This window comes from Calidris pugnax, unplaced genomic scaffold (genome assembly GCF_001431845.1).
Source record: "Calidris pugnax isolate Ruff unplaced genomic scaffold, ASM143184v1 scaffold61, whole genome shotgun sequence".
Classification (NCBI taxonomy): domain Eukaryota; kingdom Metazoa; phylum Chordata; class Aves; order Charadriiformes; family Scolopacidae; genus Calidris; species Calidris pugnax.
In genome coordinates, this window is record NW_015090945.1 from 3,735,402 (window position 1) to 3,749,455 (window position 14,054).

A 14,054-nucleotide genomic window follows, 5' to 3' on the forward strand; every position below is an offset into this window, starting at 1 on the left:
CTTTTAAAATTTTATAAAAATAACCTTCATTAGGCTGAAACGAGAGGTATTTCTTTTGCTCTGTTTAGGATTTGACCAGCCAAAAGCCAAGGCGTAGTGTGGGGTACTGCTGTACCCGAGGCAGAGCTCGGGCTGTCAGGTGTCACCTCCTCTTCCCAAGCCATTGGTGCACGATTTACTGAGCACAGCGTGGCACAGGGGTTGTGTTAAGGGCACTCTTTCTAATGCAGTGTTAAGAGATTACATGATATATTTATTTTTTCTCCTTGTCAAACATTTAAGAGCCAACACACTTCTTCCAACCAGGTTAAATTCCAGGTTTTGCTGTAAGAAGCTCCCGTTGTTTCCTGTAAGGCAGACTGTAGTTTTGGGGTTTTTTATATCTTCAAGTGAAACTTTCTATTCCCCATTGTTTGCCGTAAGGCAGACTGTAGTTTTGGGGGTTTTTTTATATCTTCAAGTGAAACTTTCTATTTTTGCCTAGGCTGTTGTCATTCCAGATTCGGCAAAGAGGGGGTGAGGCTTAATGTTAGAATTGCAGTTGGGTTACCCAACGCCAAGGGTGAGTTCTGTGGATTTTGGGGACACACAGCTTCCCCCTGGAGCCGCGGTGCCTGCTCTGGGGGCGATAGGGCAGAAGTGCCGGGGGGCGGTGAGCGCAGGGGGTGCAGTGCCCGCCGTGCTCTGTAGGTGGCAGCCTTGGCCCGGGCCTGGCGGGAGCCCCTGCGCCGCTGCCGGCCCCCGCCTTAACGGGGCTGACACGGGCCGGGGCCCGTGGCCTTTGGTTCTGAGAAGGAAAGTCCTGGAGCTTCGTTTCCTTTCAAGGTGAGTATTGCACTTTACATTTTTATTGTGCATAAGAAGAAATGCAACCTTTGGCTCTGGGAAGGAGAGCTCCTGCAGCTTCCTTTCCTTTCAAGGTCAGTATTGCACTTCAAATTTTTATTGTGCATAAGAAGAAATGCAACCAGCTGTTATGAACTCCCTTATTTTAGGTCACTTTTGCTATGCTATTTCCTTTTTTTTAATTGTAATTCAGCTCCCCAAGCAAAGGACTGCTGGGAGCAGCTCAGGGCACCAAGAGGAGCAGGGTCAGGGCGCTGGGGCTCAGGGTGCAGACACAGAGCCCCAGTGTTGGGGAGCTGTGCTGTGGGGATGTCCCTGCGGGACAGAGGGCCAGCCCAGCAGCAGTAAGCACTGCGGGTACCCCTGAGCCCTGCGGGACCAGCACGGGACTCGGCATCCTGGTGGGTAGGAAAACCTGCCTTCGCTTGCCCAAAAATAGGATTTCATCTTTTTGATTTTGAAGAACTGGAAAAAGGAAAATAAATTCCACAGAAATTGTAGTTAGGCTTAGATTTTGATAGTGAATCACACTAGGATCCTAAGGGTGATCCATACTCTGTGAGAGTGCAGAGTTGAGTGCTGTCTTGCATTCCTGGAGTGGCAGGGCAGCTCTGGTGAGTTCAGCAGTAACCAGCTCTTGAGGAGACAGCGTTGGGCAGGTGGTTGGCATCCTGGTGGGTAGGAAAACCTGCCTTCGCTTGCCCAAAAATAGGATTTCATCTTTTTGATTTTGAAGAACTGGAAAAAGGAAAATAAATTCCACAGAAATTGTAGTTAGGCTTAGATTTTGATAGTGAATCACACTAGGATCCTAAGGGTGATCCATACTCTGTGAGAGTGCAGAGTTGAGTGCTGTCTTGCATTCCTGGAGTGGCAGGGCAGCTCTGGTGAGTTCAGCAGTAACCAGCTCTTGAGGAGACAGCGTTGGGCAGGTGGTTGTTCCTCCTGCCCTCTGGCCAAGCACACAGGGTCACCAGGCCAACCGCCTTACCCAGCACCTGCCTGTGCCCAGCCAGAGCTCCTGCCCCCACAGACCTGTGCCTGTGCCATGCCTGAATGGGAGTCACTTATTTTTTCACTGAGACTTGGAAAATTATGTGATGTTTTTCAGTATGGCAAATGAACCCTTAAAGATTACTTTGTCGTTTCTATTTTATTTCGGGATTGAAACATACTATTTAATGTTAGGCTGATCAAAGTTATGGCTCCTGGGACCCATGTCTGTTAATTTCTATTTTATTTTGGGGTTAAAACATACTATTTAATGTTAGGCTGATCGAAGTTATGGCTCCTGGGACCCATGTCTGTTAGTGACACACATCCGAAAATTATGTGATGTTTTTCAGTATGGCAAATGAACCCTTAAAGATTACTTTGTCATTTCTATTTTATTTTGGGGTTAAAACATACTATTTAATGTTAGGCTGATCGAAGTTATGGCTCCTGGGACCCATGTCTGTTAGTGACACACATCCAGTACTGTCTTACAACTAAAATGCAATACGAGTGGTGCACCTAACCAGTATTGGTAATCCCTAAATTCCACTTATATATTTGCCATACAGCATGTGGAGCCTTTAAATACATTATATTTTTTAAATAGCTTGTTCCTTTCACTAAGACTATAAATTACACAGCTTTGTGCAATGAAATCAAGGTCTTGGTGGTCTTTGCATTTCAGAAGATTCTTAGAATTGTGCTTTTTTTTTTCATTAGTATATGAATAGGCTCTCAGCTTTGGGTTTTTTAGTTCTGTGAAGTGCGGAAGAACCCTGTAGTTCTTTATATGGGCAGTGTCATGACTGGAACCCTGTAGTTCTTTATATGGGCAGTGTCATGACTGCTTGTAAGTTACTGTCTTCTCTTTTCTACAAAGGTCTGGAGTTCACAAATGATGTTGATAAATTGTGAAAGGTTCAGTCAGCAGAAAGCTGAGAAAATCATGATAGGCTGGAGTATGTGTCTCGTGGTGTCAAAGACCTCAGTGTCGCTTCTCAGTCCTTGGGAAAGACAGAAAGAACATGTATGTGGTCAAACAGGAATTGATTAAGCATTTCCCGAGTTAATTAGTTTGAACAAGAACATCTGTTTGGGAGGCGAGTGGGAAGAGGAACTCAAGAAGAACTTATCTCACAGCCTGTATTGTCTGGGGCTGAATTGTCAAGACTGAAATCCTGGCGTCCCTGCTGACTCCCTGATGAGTGACTGTCACTTAGCAGTGCTGAGTGTCAGTTTCTTATGAGGAGGTTTCATCTGATGTTTTACAGATGTAATGTGGATTTTGAGCTTTACACCAGAAACTTCCCAAAAAACAAATTATGTTGCAAACTTTATAGGTTCTGTGCCTTTTAATATGTTATTTTAAAAGGAGTAGGTAAAGCAGTATGATATGTGTGTTGGAGGTACACCAGAGCCTTTTATATATTTTTTTTTATTATTTTTTTTAAAGCTATATTGAAAATACTATGCTTCCTTGACAGCAATTAGCTGTGTAGTAATTTTCCAGGCACTGTGGTTTATTAAGGTTGTATGACAAGAATCAGAAAACTGCACAGTAATTTTAAGAAATAATTTCTCAGTCTGAGGCTGTGTTCTGTTGGGTTTGCTTGGCTGGTTTTTCCTGATGACAACCCTTTAGGGGTGGGAATCAGAGAGCTGAGGTTCAGGTACCCACCCATTTCCACCAGTCTGGCTTGGTTTGTTTCTTTAGAGTTCTGGAATTTCAGAAAGACCAATAGAAATACTCCAAGTGCCATAATTTTCCAATGAAGGCTTAAGTTACTAGGCTTTTCTTGAGAATAATCATGGATATCATGGGCTTTTTGCAGGTTGTACTCTATAGATTAGGGTGATTAAAAATGTGGAACTTTACTTGAAGGCCTAATTTTCCTAATACAAGTAGTGATTTCTCAAAAGCTACAATTCTCCTTATGATGATTTGTGGGAGGGAGGGATGGTGGTGTGTCTTATTTTGTAAGGGTTTCATTTAATTAATATTTTTAAAATTTGATTTGGGGTTGATTCTTTTTGGTTTGGAAATGTTATCCATAATAGTAAAAAAGTATTAAAGTATTGCCTGTGTGTATAGCACTGTCTAGATGGGAGCTGAGGAGGGGTTGATATTATAACAAAATTGTTTTTCTTTCAGGCTTTCCTCTGTTCTTTTCTTTTCTCCATAAAAGAAAAGAGAACGGAAGGCACGTTATTCTCTCTGCCCATAAAAGAGAAGAGAACGGAAGGCACGTTATTCTCTCTGCGCACAATGTTCAGCATAGACCAAAAAAAAATAGAAAGTGAAAGAGGAAAACTTTTTTCCTTCTTGCAAATTCGGAAGCTAAGGGGGCTCGTACTTCCATCTCTGTAAAAAGTGAAAGAGGAAAACTTGTTTCCTTCTTGCAAATTCAGAAGCTAAGGGGGCTCGTACTTCCATCTCTGCTGTTTTCTAACATCTTGATGTTACTGTGACTTGTAATTCTGAGCCCCCTTTTCTAGCTATGATGAGTCTGACATTGTGAAAGCTGTTCTTAAAAGGAAAAAGGCTGAATGCCGTACATTGTGCAGCTGGTGAGGATAACTGGCAGTAAGGGACTTCTTGTTTTGCCTAAAAAAGAATAAAACAGAATGCGTTGGAAACCTAATCCAAATGTAAGTCCATGGAGGAAGATGAAAGATAAGTTCTTTCCTCTTAAAGTAAGAAAAACCCTTTTGTTTGCTGGATAATTATTATTTGTACATTTTTTTTTAATTCAATGGGAATTATTTGGGAATAGAAGTATTTAATTATTTATACGTTAATTTTTTTTTTCAATAACTTAACTGGCAGCCTAGCAATCTCCTTATGAGTGCCCCTTTGTATATTTTAGTAGTAAGATGGACAAGTTAGGCCCACCCCTGCGAACTGGAAGAGGTGTGCAAAGGGTTTATGGCACTGACACACAGACAGACAGTACCATCAAAAGACCCAATGAGTTGTTGCCTATAAAGAAGTAAGTATTACCAACCAGTGGGGTTTATCTCTCTTGCACAAATGTTCCTCCAAAGCATTGGGATAGTAAAAGTGGGACCTTGACAGACACCTCCTGCCCAGTATTTCTTCAATGGAAATGCTGTGGGAGAAGAGTGTTTAATATAATTAGTATAAGTACCTGGCACGAAACAGATAACCAGCTGCATGGTAGGACAGGAGAGGTGAAGACTTTTCTCAGATTTTATTTATCCTGTCACTGACTGATTGTGGAGTAAGAGTAATTGAACTTTTATCTTTGTAAAATTGAGATAAATCTGAATTTGCATTATATAAAGCTGAAGTGAGCATTTAAGCCTGATACTGTGCAAATATCTGCCTTACAGGCAAATGTTCTATGACAAAGTAATTTTGTTCTCTTAAAGTCAAATATTTATCTATCTCCTGCTTCTGGAAGGTAGCTATGGTGGTCCAGGAATGTAAGCAAGGCAGGCTTGGTAAAGAGAGGTGGAGTCTTTAAGTCCAACTTACCTGACATAAAGAATATTCAGCAAGTTTAAGCTCTAAGTTTGGAAGAAAAGGTATTCCAATCTCTTAGAAATTAAACAGATCCTATATTGTATTTAACACTTTGATGTCATTTGGAAGATGCCAAATTCAAATGGGCTGGTTCTTCATAAACAATACCTTAAAGCATATTGCAAAAGAGAAAATAGCAATGAATTATATAGCACATACATGGAATGGAAGGTTTTAAATAGTAGAAGTGTGTCTAAATCTCTTGCTGCTATTTTAGTGGTGTAACCGGAGCTGAAGTATCTCTGAGACGGGGCCAGAGTATTTTACCTTGGGTTTTTATTTGAAGAAGCAGAAGAGGGGGAACTCTTTTTAGACAGAGTTTTTTGTTGTTGTTCCTCTGCATGTACAGGTAGAGCTATAAATCCTGGGAACCATACAAATTAGGTCAGCTTTTCATTTTATAATAGATTACTAAAATGTTGAGAATTTGGCATAGTGAGTTACCAGACGTGCTTACAATAGCCCCTCTCCACAGAGCAGGGGTTTGATCTGTCCTCTCCAGCACTCCTGTAGGAGGGTGGGTGCTCTGCTCTTGGTAATTCATGAATTAACTCTGCCTTCCCCGTGGGAGGTTGTTCAGTGTGTTACGTGCCAGCAGCACTGCCCAAACACAGACAGCTCCTAGCCATGGCTCAGGGCAGCATGGGGGGGCACAGTTTATGGCAGAGGTGGCTGCACTTTGGCATGCCTGCCTTTAGTCATATTGATGATTTTGCTCAGAAATATGAGCTGCTGTGGGTGGAAGTGATAGTTGTCAAGAACGTCTGAAAACACCCTGTCTAGGAAGCAAGTTTGATATTTCAGGATTGTATAGCCAAATCCAACCACCCTGTGAATGTGTGAATGGAAAAAGGCAAGCTGCTTTTACAAATTTCTTTCAGCTTTTCATTTTGCAAGCAGTGATAATTCAACTAGATGTATCAACGTGAGCTGCTTTAGGAGGGAGGTCCCCTTCAATCTCATTTTGTGTGAAACTGAAAGTGGATAATAAATGTCTTTAAAGGTATGTCCAGATTTTAAGAGTTGAAGGTGGTATTGGTGCACAACCTCATCTGCTGCCTCCATGAATACCTCATATGGTACAACTTAGAACAGGGATCTATGTGCCTTTGCAAGAATAAAACAAAAAAATTCAACCAAATGGGAGAAGAACCAACAGAAGTGGACAAGCAGGTAGGAATGGCAGAGGTTGGACAGAGCAGAAGAGACCAAGATGTGGTGACAAAAGCTGACATAAAGAAGAAGGTCTGACTTCATCAGAACCTGTCTCCAGAGCTCAGACTGCAACCTAAGGATGCGATTCCAACATTTGTCATCAAATACACGTGAAACCTGATGCTAATTACGTGTCCGGATGTGGGGTGGATGAAGGTATAGACAGTGGGTGCCTGCTACTCCTCTTGATTTACTCATCCAAATGGCAGAAATCATTGCACCTAATTATAAGACTCATACTAGAGTTTCTAGTCTGAAAATAGATAATTTTTTTTTCTGTATTTTTAGAAAATTAATTTGGGAGGGGGGATCTACAGAAATGATGCAGAAAGCTATGTTTAAACTCTTCAGAATTAAGATGTCCTGTTAAACCTTTAATGAGTTGCGTTTTATCTGTTCATGGGAATCTGCCTCCCTCAATAGACAGAGAACTTTCAGTGGGGCTTTTCAGTGGTTTGAATTATTTTTTCCCTGGTTCAGTTGGTGGCCTGGGTGCTGTACCAGGCACCACACCAATCATGGGCTTAACACACTGATTTCTGGACAATTTCTCCAGTATACACCTTGTATTAAAGCATCAGGTGAATTTCCAAAGTACCTAATGGGATGAGGATATATTACACATATTTTAGAGACATGAACAGTTGAAATACAGGAAAAAATAGTGGGCAGTTTTTCTTGTTAATTGCTTCTAAATATCTGTGACTCCTAGTGTTGTGTTCAAAGATGATTGATTCAAACTACACCCCAGAGACTTCGGTTTTAGAAATAAATGCTGTTAGTTCTGAAAAAGTAATGGTGGTCCCAAGTTGAAAATCAGAGAAAACTAAATCAGTAATGCTTTTGAAAAATTTGTTTTAAATGACTTGGAGTTGTCAAAGCAGGAATTGTGACATAGTTCTGTTCTTTGCATCGTTGTCTGATCCCCCCTGCTCCAGGATGATCCACACCATTTCTGGGGCTACAGATGTGTTTGTCTCTCTGTATTTCTCTAGCTTCCATAAGAAGTAAAGAACAGTCCAGTATGTTTTTTCCCTTCTTGAGCTCTGATGAATTTTACTCCATTTTTAGGAAAGGTCTCTCTCCAGTGCAGGCCGAGCTGGGGGAGCTAACACCAGATGAGTGTTTGGCAGCTGTGCTGCTGTGTTACTTGGAACAGTGTCATTGAGATTACGCTTAGAACTTTTATTCAAGTATTCTGTAACTTCTGAAAGACTGACATAACGTTTAATAGGTTTAAATTTTGATGTAACTTATGTAGTGCTTCTCAGTCTGCAGGCTATTTCTTTTTTTTTTTTTATAAAACCATCTTTAGAATCTCCTTGCTAAAAAAGAGGGCAGGCAGGAGAACTACCAGAGAAGGCTGGTGTCCTGCCCAGCGAGACAGAATCTTTGGTGGTTTCTCTCTGCCTGTTGCATGTAGAAGCCATTCTTGTTAAACTTGAATACTTTAGTTAGATATAATTTCACTTAATTTGAATCTTAAATTTAGGTCCTCTCTTCCACTTTTGTGCTCATTTGATCACTTTTCCCCTGATGTGTTGTAGGTGATGGGGACAGCTGAAAGGCTTTAGCCTACACTCAGAACATGAGCCGCGTTGTTCCTCAGTTGTGTCAGTGTTGCAGTTGAAGTCAATGAAGCTGAATGCATTTCCTTATATATACTCTGAAAACCAAATCAAGACTAAGTTGTTTATCATTGTGAAGGAGCTGTTAAGTTCATCTGAAGGGAAGAAAAAAAATAAAATCACTCTTGGTTTTTTGTTGCTGATTGGGCTCTTGGTGACTAACTGTTTTTATGGAGTCTTGCTCTGTTTTTTCACTGCCCATGAGCCACTCCCAACTTAAATTCCATTTATGCATCAGTGTTCAAGAATAAGAATAGAAAAACTTGGTGGGTTATACACAAGAAGTGATAGTCACTGAAATATTGCCAAAGAAGAAGAAATCCCAGTGATGGTAATTCTTTTGGGCAATGATGAAAAACTCTATCCTTGGTGACTGCTGATAAAAGGATGCCCCTTTCTATCTCTTTTTCTTAGTGCTACTCAGAATGCTGTGAAAGGCTACAAACAAAATTAGGCTTTCATGCCCAACTTTCTTTACTCTCCTCCTTTTATTCATACTTATAAATAAAATATTTATGCTTTGAAGAAAGAGGCTCTATGGCGTTATCTTAGAAGTATGCACCCTAAATAAAGTCTGTGGCTATGAGGAAAAAAGTCTTGTGGCTCACTTCATATTGGCTATAACTACAATTGGCTATTTCTACATGCTTTTAAACCTGAGGACCTGCAGTCAGCGTTATCTGTTTCTCTGAAATCCCTGTCAGAGTATTGAGAATGTTATCCTTTCTACATGCTTTTAAACCTGAGGACCTGCAGTCAGCGTTATCTGTTTCTCTGAAATCCCTGTCAGTCGTAGAAGGTGACATGTAGGCTGCCCAGGTGGACATTAGAACACACTAAAGACCAATGGGGCAGGAGCTGCCCGTGTTTGGTGTGAGAGCAGGTGAAACTCATGGACAGGAAGGGTCCAAAGCAGGCAAAGCTCTTCTGCCTGCTCTGGGTAGGAACTAAGTTATACTTCTCATAAATTGATGTGTTGATTGATGAACTCATTTTATGCATATCATTTGTAAATACCTATTCTTGTCTGTAATTCTTCAAATGTTTATTCTGTTTTAGAGGTGCGACCAAAACACGGACATCAACCCCTCCCAGTGTGTCGAGGACCATGAGCACAGGTGCTCTCATAAACAAAAGGAAAACCAGCAACTCAGACAGTTACTCAAGGTAGCTCTAACCCAGTGGATTTTTTTCAGCAATAGGGCCTTCAGTAAAGGGGAGTGCTCACTGCAAAAGGTGTTGGGGACAATGCGGTCCTCTGCGGTTAGTGGGTAACTCATGGTCAATGTTATTTGGCATGTTTGAGATATTCAATATATTTTGCATATTTATCGTCTAACTGAACACCTTTGTCATCAGCTGTTTCAGATGTGCACAGAAGAGTGTTAGAAGTGTCAAAAACCTCTTAGAAGTTGTTGGGGAAAAAAGAAAAAAGTGGATGATCTGACAAATGGGACAGATGGGAAGTGAGGGGGTCAGTTGAATGGTGTGTGCACACTGAGCACACAAAGAAATGGAGAAAAAATATATCGCTGTTTTAGCCTTTCTTGTTTTGACAAGCTAAGTTTTAAGTTTTCGAACACTAGTTAATCAAAGTAGTAAATCAAATATTTGATCCTGCTCCTAAAATTTTGGGTTTTATTGTTTTCTTGCAGGGAGGGGAAGGTGGGTGTCTGGAGATGGGTAGGAGAGCCTAGGTAGAGTTATAAAGCATAACACTAATTAGGAAGTGTAAGCAATGGCAGTAATTTCCTGCAAGGATTATACTGTTTTGCATCAAGTGACACTGAACTGAGTTACAGAGAGTGTTCTTTATCTGGGGCTTTTCAGACCTGACGGTAGAATTGGTTCTGAGCACCCGTCCTCGGTGAATGGAGGCCATGCCAAAGGCAGCGAGGGGAATTCTGTCCAGGTATCCAAGTTCTGCCACGAGTGTGGGACCAGGTACCCCGTGGAATGGGCCAAGTTCTGCTGCGAGTGCGGCGTTCGAAGGATGGGGGTGTGAACACCCTCTTAAAAACAGAAAGAAAGTGCGCAGTGAGAAGTGTCTGCTCTGCTCTGCTGCATGGGCTCTTAAAAACAGAAAGAAGGTGCACAATGAGAAGTGTCTGCTCTGCTCTGCTGCATGGAAAGCTAGAGCACATCTCCAGGTACACCTCATGCTGCACACCTATTGGAACATCATAGTGTCATCTTCTGAGTGCAATCTTCTGGTTACACCGTTATTTATGAACAAATAGATATACTGTATATAAAAATAGCAGGTACCTAAAACTGTGCCATTCAATGAAATACTCTTCAATCTCTGATGGAAATATTTGAAGTTAAGGTAAAAATGTGTTAAGTAACTTTGGTAGCAGAAGTGGTTCAATGTTATTTTTCTTGTAAATCCTACTAGATAAATGATTATTTAAATCACTTAGCAGGATAATAGTTACCCACGGGGAAATAGCCACGAAGAACTTGGCCTTCAAAAGTTTCTCTGTGGAGGCATTTCTTTCATGTGTGACAGTAACTGGGATACTGTGTTCTAAGGGGAAACAGCACGAGGAACTTATAAATTCCTAGTTAAAAGTGCAAAAAGTCTGGATCCCTTAAACTCTCCAACAGTAATATCCAAACTGGACTTTCCAATTACATCCTAGGATTTTTTTAAAGTATCAATTTGAAGAACTATATGAGAATTCTGTTCACATGTAAGAAGAAAAGTAAGAAATTTTTTTTGTGGCTTTCCATGTTCTGTTTTCCAATAAGAACATGTTAATCTTTTTATGTATTTATAAGGAAAAATGTGCTATCCTATTTTATTAAGTTCCCTTTGTTCAGAAGTACTTGTTGTCTTCCTCCTCTGCTCCACAGATCTAAAAGTGCTGTGCTTTATGTCTTTAAAGGTTTCCAAAGCCCCGCTCCTTTTCTCTATTCCCTCCTTTCCTGAAGGAGAGCCAAAGTCTATGCTTGTCCTACTGAAACCTTGAGCTCTTATTTTGAAAACAGCCTTCTTGATGTATCCAATACACACACACCAAAAAAAAAAAAAAAAATCCATAAAAATGTATGTTGTTAGAGCAATAGAACTTGTAAGTAGTGACTGGTTTTCACTCTGGTTGCAGTGCAAACAGCAGAGTTCCAGATGAGTGTGCACGGAGTGACTGCCCCACAGCTCTCTGGGTTGTCCCCCCGGGTGGGGTTTGCAGCACGGAGTGACTGCCCCACAGCTCTCTGGGTTGTCCCCCCGCGTGGGGTTTGCAGCACGGAGTGACTGCCCCACAGCTCTCTGGGTTGTCCCCCCGCGTGGGGTTTGCAGCACGGAGTGACTGCCCCACAGCTCTCTGGGTTGTCACCCCGCGTGGGGTTTGCAGCCTTTTGTGATGTTGGGCTCTGAGGAGCAGCCTTTGGGAAGGAGTGAGGGACTTCACATTCCCTTGGTGTGAAGAAGGGTCTGGCCCTGGAAGGTGGTGGTGGTTTTTACATCAATTATGCAGTATATGAAAGCCATTCACAGGCCAAATCACTTGTAGGTGACTGTAGTGATGTGTTTGAAGTCTGGCTTTGAAGTGTTGGCACCTCCTAGTTATGTGTGACAGAACGATCAGAAAGAACTGAATTGTGCCTTTCCCACAATAAGCAGCCTCTTTTTGTCAGGAATGGTTCCTTTCAGCTCACAAACACCATTGGTGTCAGTTTGTATAACTTCTGTGGAGCTTGTGCCACACAGGCTGTAGTGCTGTGCGGCGGGGCTGGGACCACTGGGCACATCCCAGCACTTGGGATCAGTCAGTGGGGCCAGCTCTGAAGAAAGTGTGATTGGAGAAAAGCTTCTCCAGAGCAGGTACCACTCTTGGGGGGTGAGAGATTGGAGAGTCTTGATGTCGTCATGTTGCAGGCCACAGATGAGTGATGGGCTGGAATTAGTTCATCGGTGTGCAGTTGTCTTATGCTTTTTATTGACAGTTGGTTTTAGAAACTATCCTTCATTCAGTGTGGTCTTGTCTTACTATAATTTGCCTGAGCTGGCTCCTGAGCTTGGTGGGATAGATGACTGGTAATGATAGAGATGACAAATCTTTGCCAAATCATGTTCCAGGTGGTTTAGGTTCTAGGATCCATATTTGGCACACTCGTATCCGTAGCTAACAATGGGAACCCCACATCCCTTGCACAGAGAGGCCTGGTGTGGGCACTGTGCCCTGGAGGTGGGCTGTGGGAAGCAGAGTGCCCCTCAGCAAGGAGCTGAGCCCAGAGTGGGTCTGAGCAGTTCCTGATCTGCTGAGTCATCAGTTCCTGTGGCTGACTCATGGATTGCCAGTTCTTGTTTCTGCTGGGAAGATGCATTTTACCATTTATTGAAACCGCTTTTTACAAAGGGAAGGTTTAGTAGGGAAATAAATCTGGACCAGGCTTGCTGTAAGGGTAGGGAACACATACTGGCCATTTATTCTTTGAACTTTAGGAGGCAGGTTCCCTGGTTTCCAGTCAACTCCTGTACAGTTACCAGAAGAGCTGCGTTTGGAGCTGTTTGTGAACGCTCTGCTTCCAGTGGAGCAGTTAGTTAATTCTCCCAGTGACACATCCTTCACCTTGTGGACACGTCTGTGATCTGTGCAAGGACTGGACAGGGCAGTAACCTGAGCCAAAACAAGAATTTTTAAAAGATTTCCTTAACTTTTTATTTGGCCTTACAAGAAGGTCTATTGAAACACAGATGGCTGCTGATAGTAATATTGGGTAACGTGCACAATAAACGCAGGCAGACAGTGAGCCCAGGCTGTGCAGCTCAGTGCTGTGCAGCTCAGTGCTGTGCAGAGGGACTGTGAGGTGGGAGCGTTTCCCCTCCCTCCGCTGGCTCTGTTGGTGAAGGGCAGAGGTTCCCCAGCTCTCCTGGCGCTGCAGGGCCCAGGCTGTGTGTGACACAGGGGTTATCAGCACGGATCCCTGGCATGGATTGCATCTCAGGGGGGTGTCTCTTAGAAATAGCTGCTTGTTTCCACAGTGCCCCTGCAGAACCAAGTGTGGAAGACAAAGCTGTTACATTTAAAGAGAAAAAAACCCAAACTGTTAAGGGAGGTGATTTTTTCTTTTAATCTTTAGGTGTATTGCAACCCAGTTTTAATTTATTAAAGACCTAGGTCCAAACCCTCTTGCCCCAGCCCTCCCCCTGGCCTTTATGGCTTGGGTTTTGTGGGAGGGAAAACCATGGATAGATACATCCTGAGAGGGGAGTGTTCCAAAAAGGCTCAACAATCAAGACCTGGGTAGCTGTGAAGATAACCCCCCAGATGAACCAGCACTGCTGACACACTGCCCTGCTGAGTGGGAACTGAACCAGTGCCATCCTCTGGGTGCCAGCCTCACGGGTATTTAACCTAAAAGCCCAAATTCCTGACAGTTCACACGTAAATTCACAGGAGGGTGTGATTACTCTGTTTCCCATCTGTCTTCCCACTTCTGTGTGTGTGTGTGTACGTAGGGGGTGTGTGTGAGCACACTCGTGTGTTCTGTGACAACTCATCAGTTGTACAAACATAAGACTATTTTGGCTAAAGCTGCATGGGGAGAGAGCAGTCGGGGGGGGGGGGCTCAGGTCTTACTGCCCCGTGAAGGCGCCGTGTGTTTAACGATGGCGTTAATGGTTTCTGTGCCAATGCCTGGCTCTGGCAGACGTGTTTTACCGGGTGCCACCGGGTCTTCCTGGTGTGCTTACCGAGGGTCTGCCATCCCTTTGAAATACAAAAAAAAAAGAAAAAGAAGTGGAAGGTGAAATTCCCCCTGAGGAGCCGAGGCGAAGGCTGGTGTTGGTGCGTGGCCCGGGGGCGTCCCGCGTT

General features: G+C 42.8%; 1 protein-coding gene across 3 annotated transcripts in view; it reads left to right on the forward strand.

Annotated features, from left to right (window-relative positions):
- Positions 1 to 14,048, forward strand: part of ZC2HC1A (zinc finger, C2HC-type containing 1A) — a 34,978-nt gene extending 20,930 nt beyond the window's left edge. Inside the window, exons 8-11 of one of the 3 annotated variants that reach the window (XM_014951920.1) lie at positions 4,710 to 4,832; positions 9,292 to 9,399; positions 10,063 to 10,276; positions 10,337 to 14,048. In XM_014951920.1, coding sequence (XP_014807406.1) covers positions 4,710 to 4,832; positions 9,292 to 9,399; positions 10,063 to 10,237 — 406 coding nt within the window. In that variant the 3' untranslated portion in view covers positions 10,238 to 10,276; positions 10,337 to 14,048. Of the gene's footprint in view, positions 1 to 4,709; positions 4,833 to 9,291; positions 9,400 to 10,062; positions 10,277 to 10,301 lie in introns of all 3 variants that reach the window. The other 2 variants (XM_014951921.1, XM_014951922.1) reach the window with 2 other exon arrangements.
- Positions 14,049 to 14,054: the final 6 nt, after the last annotated feature.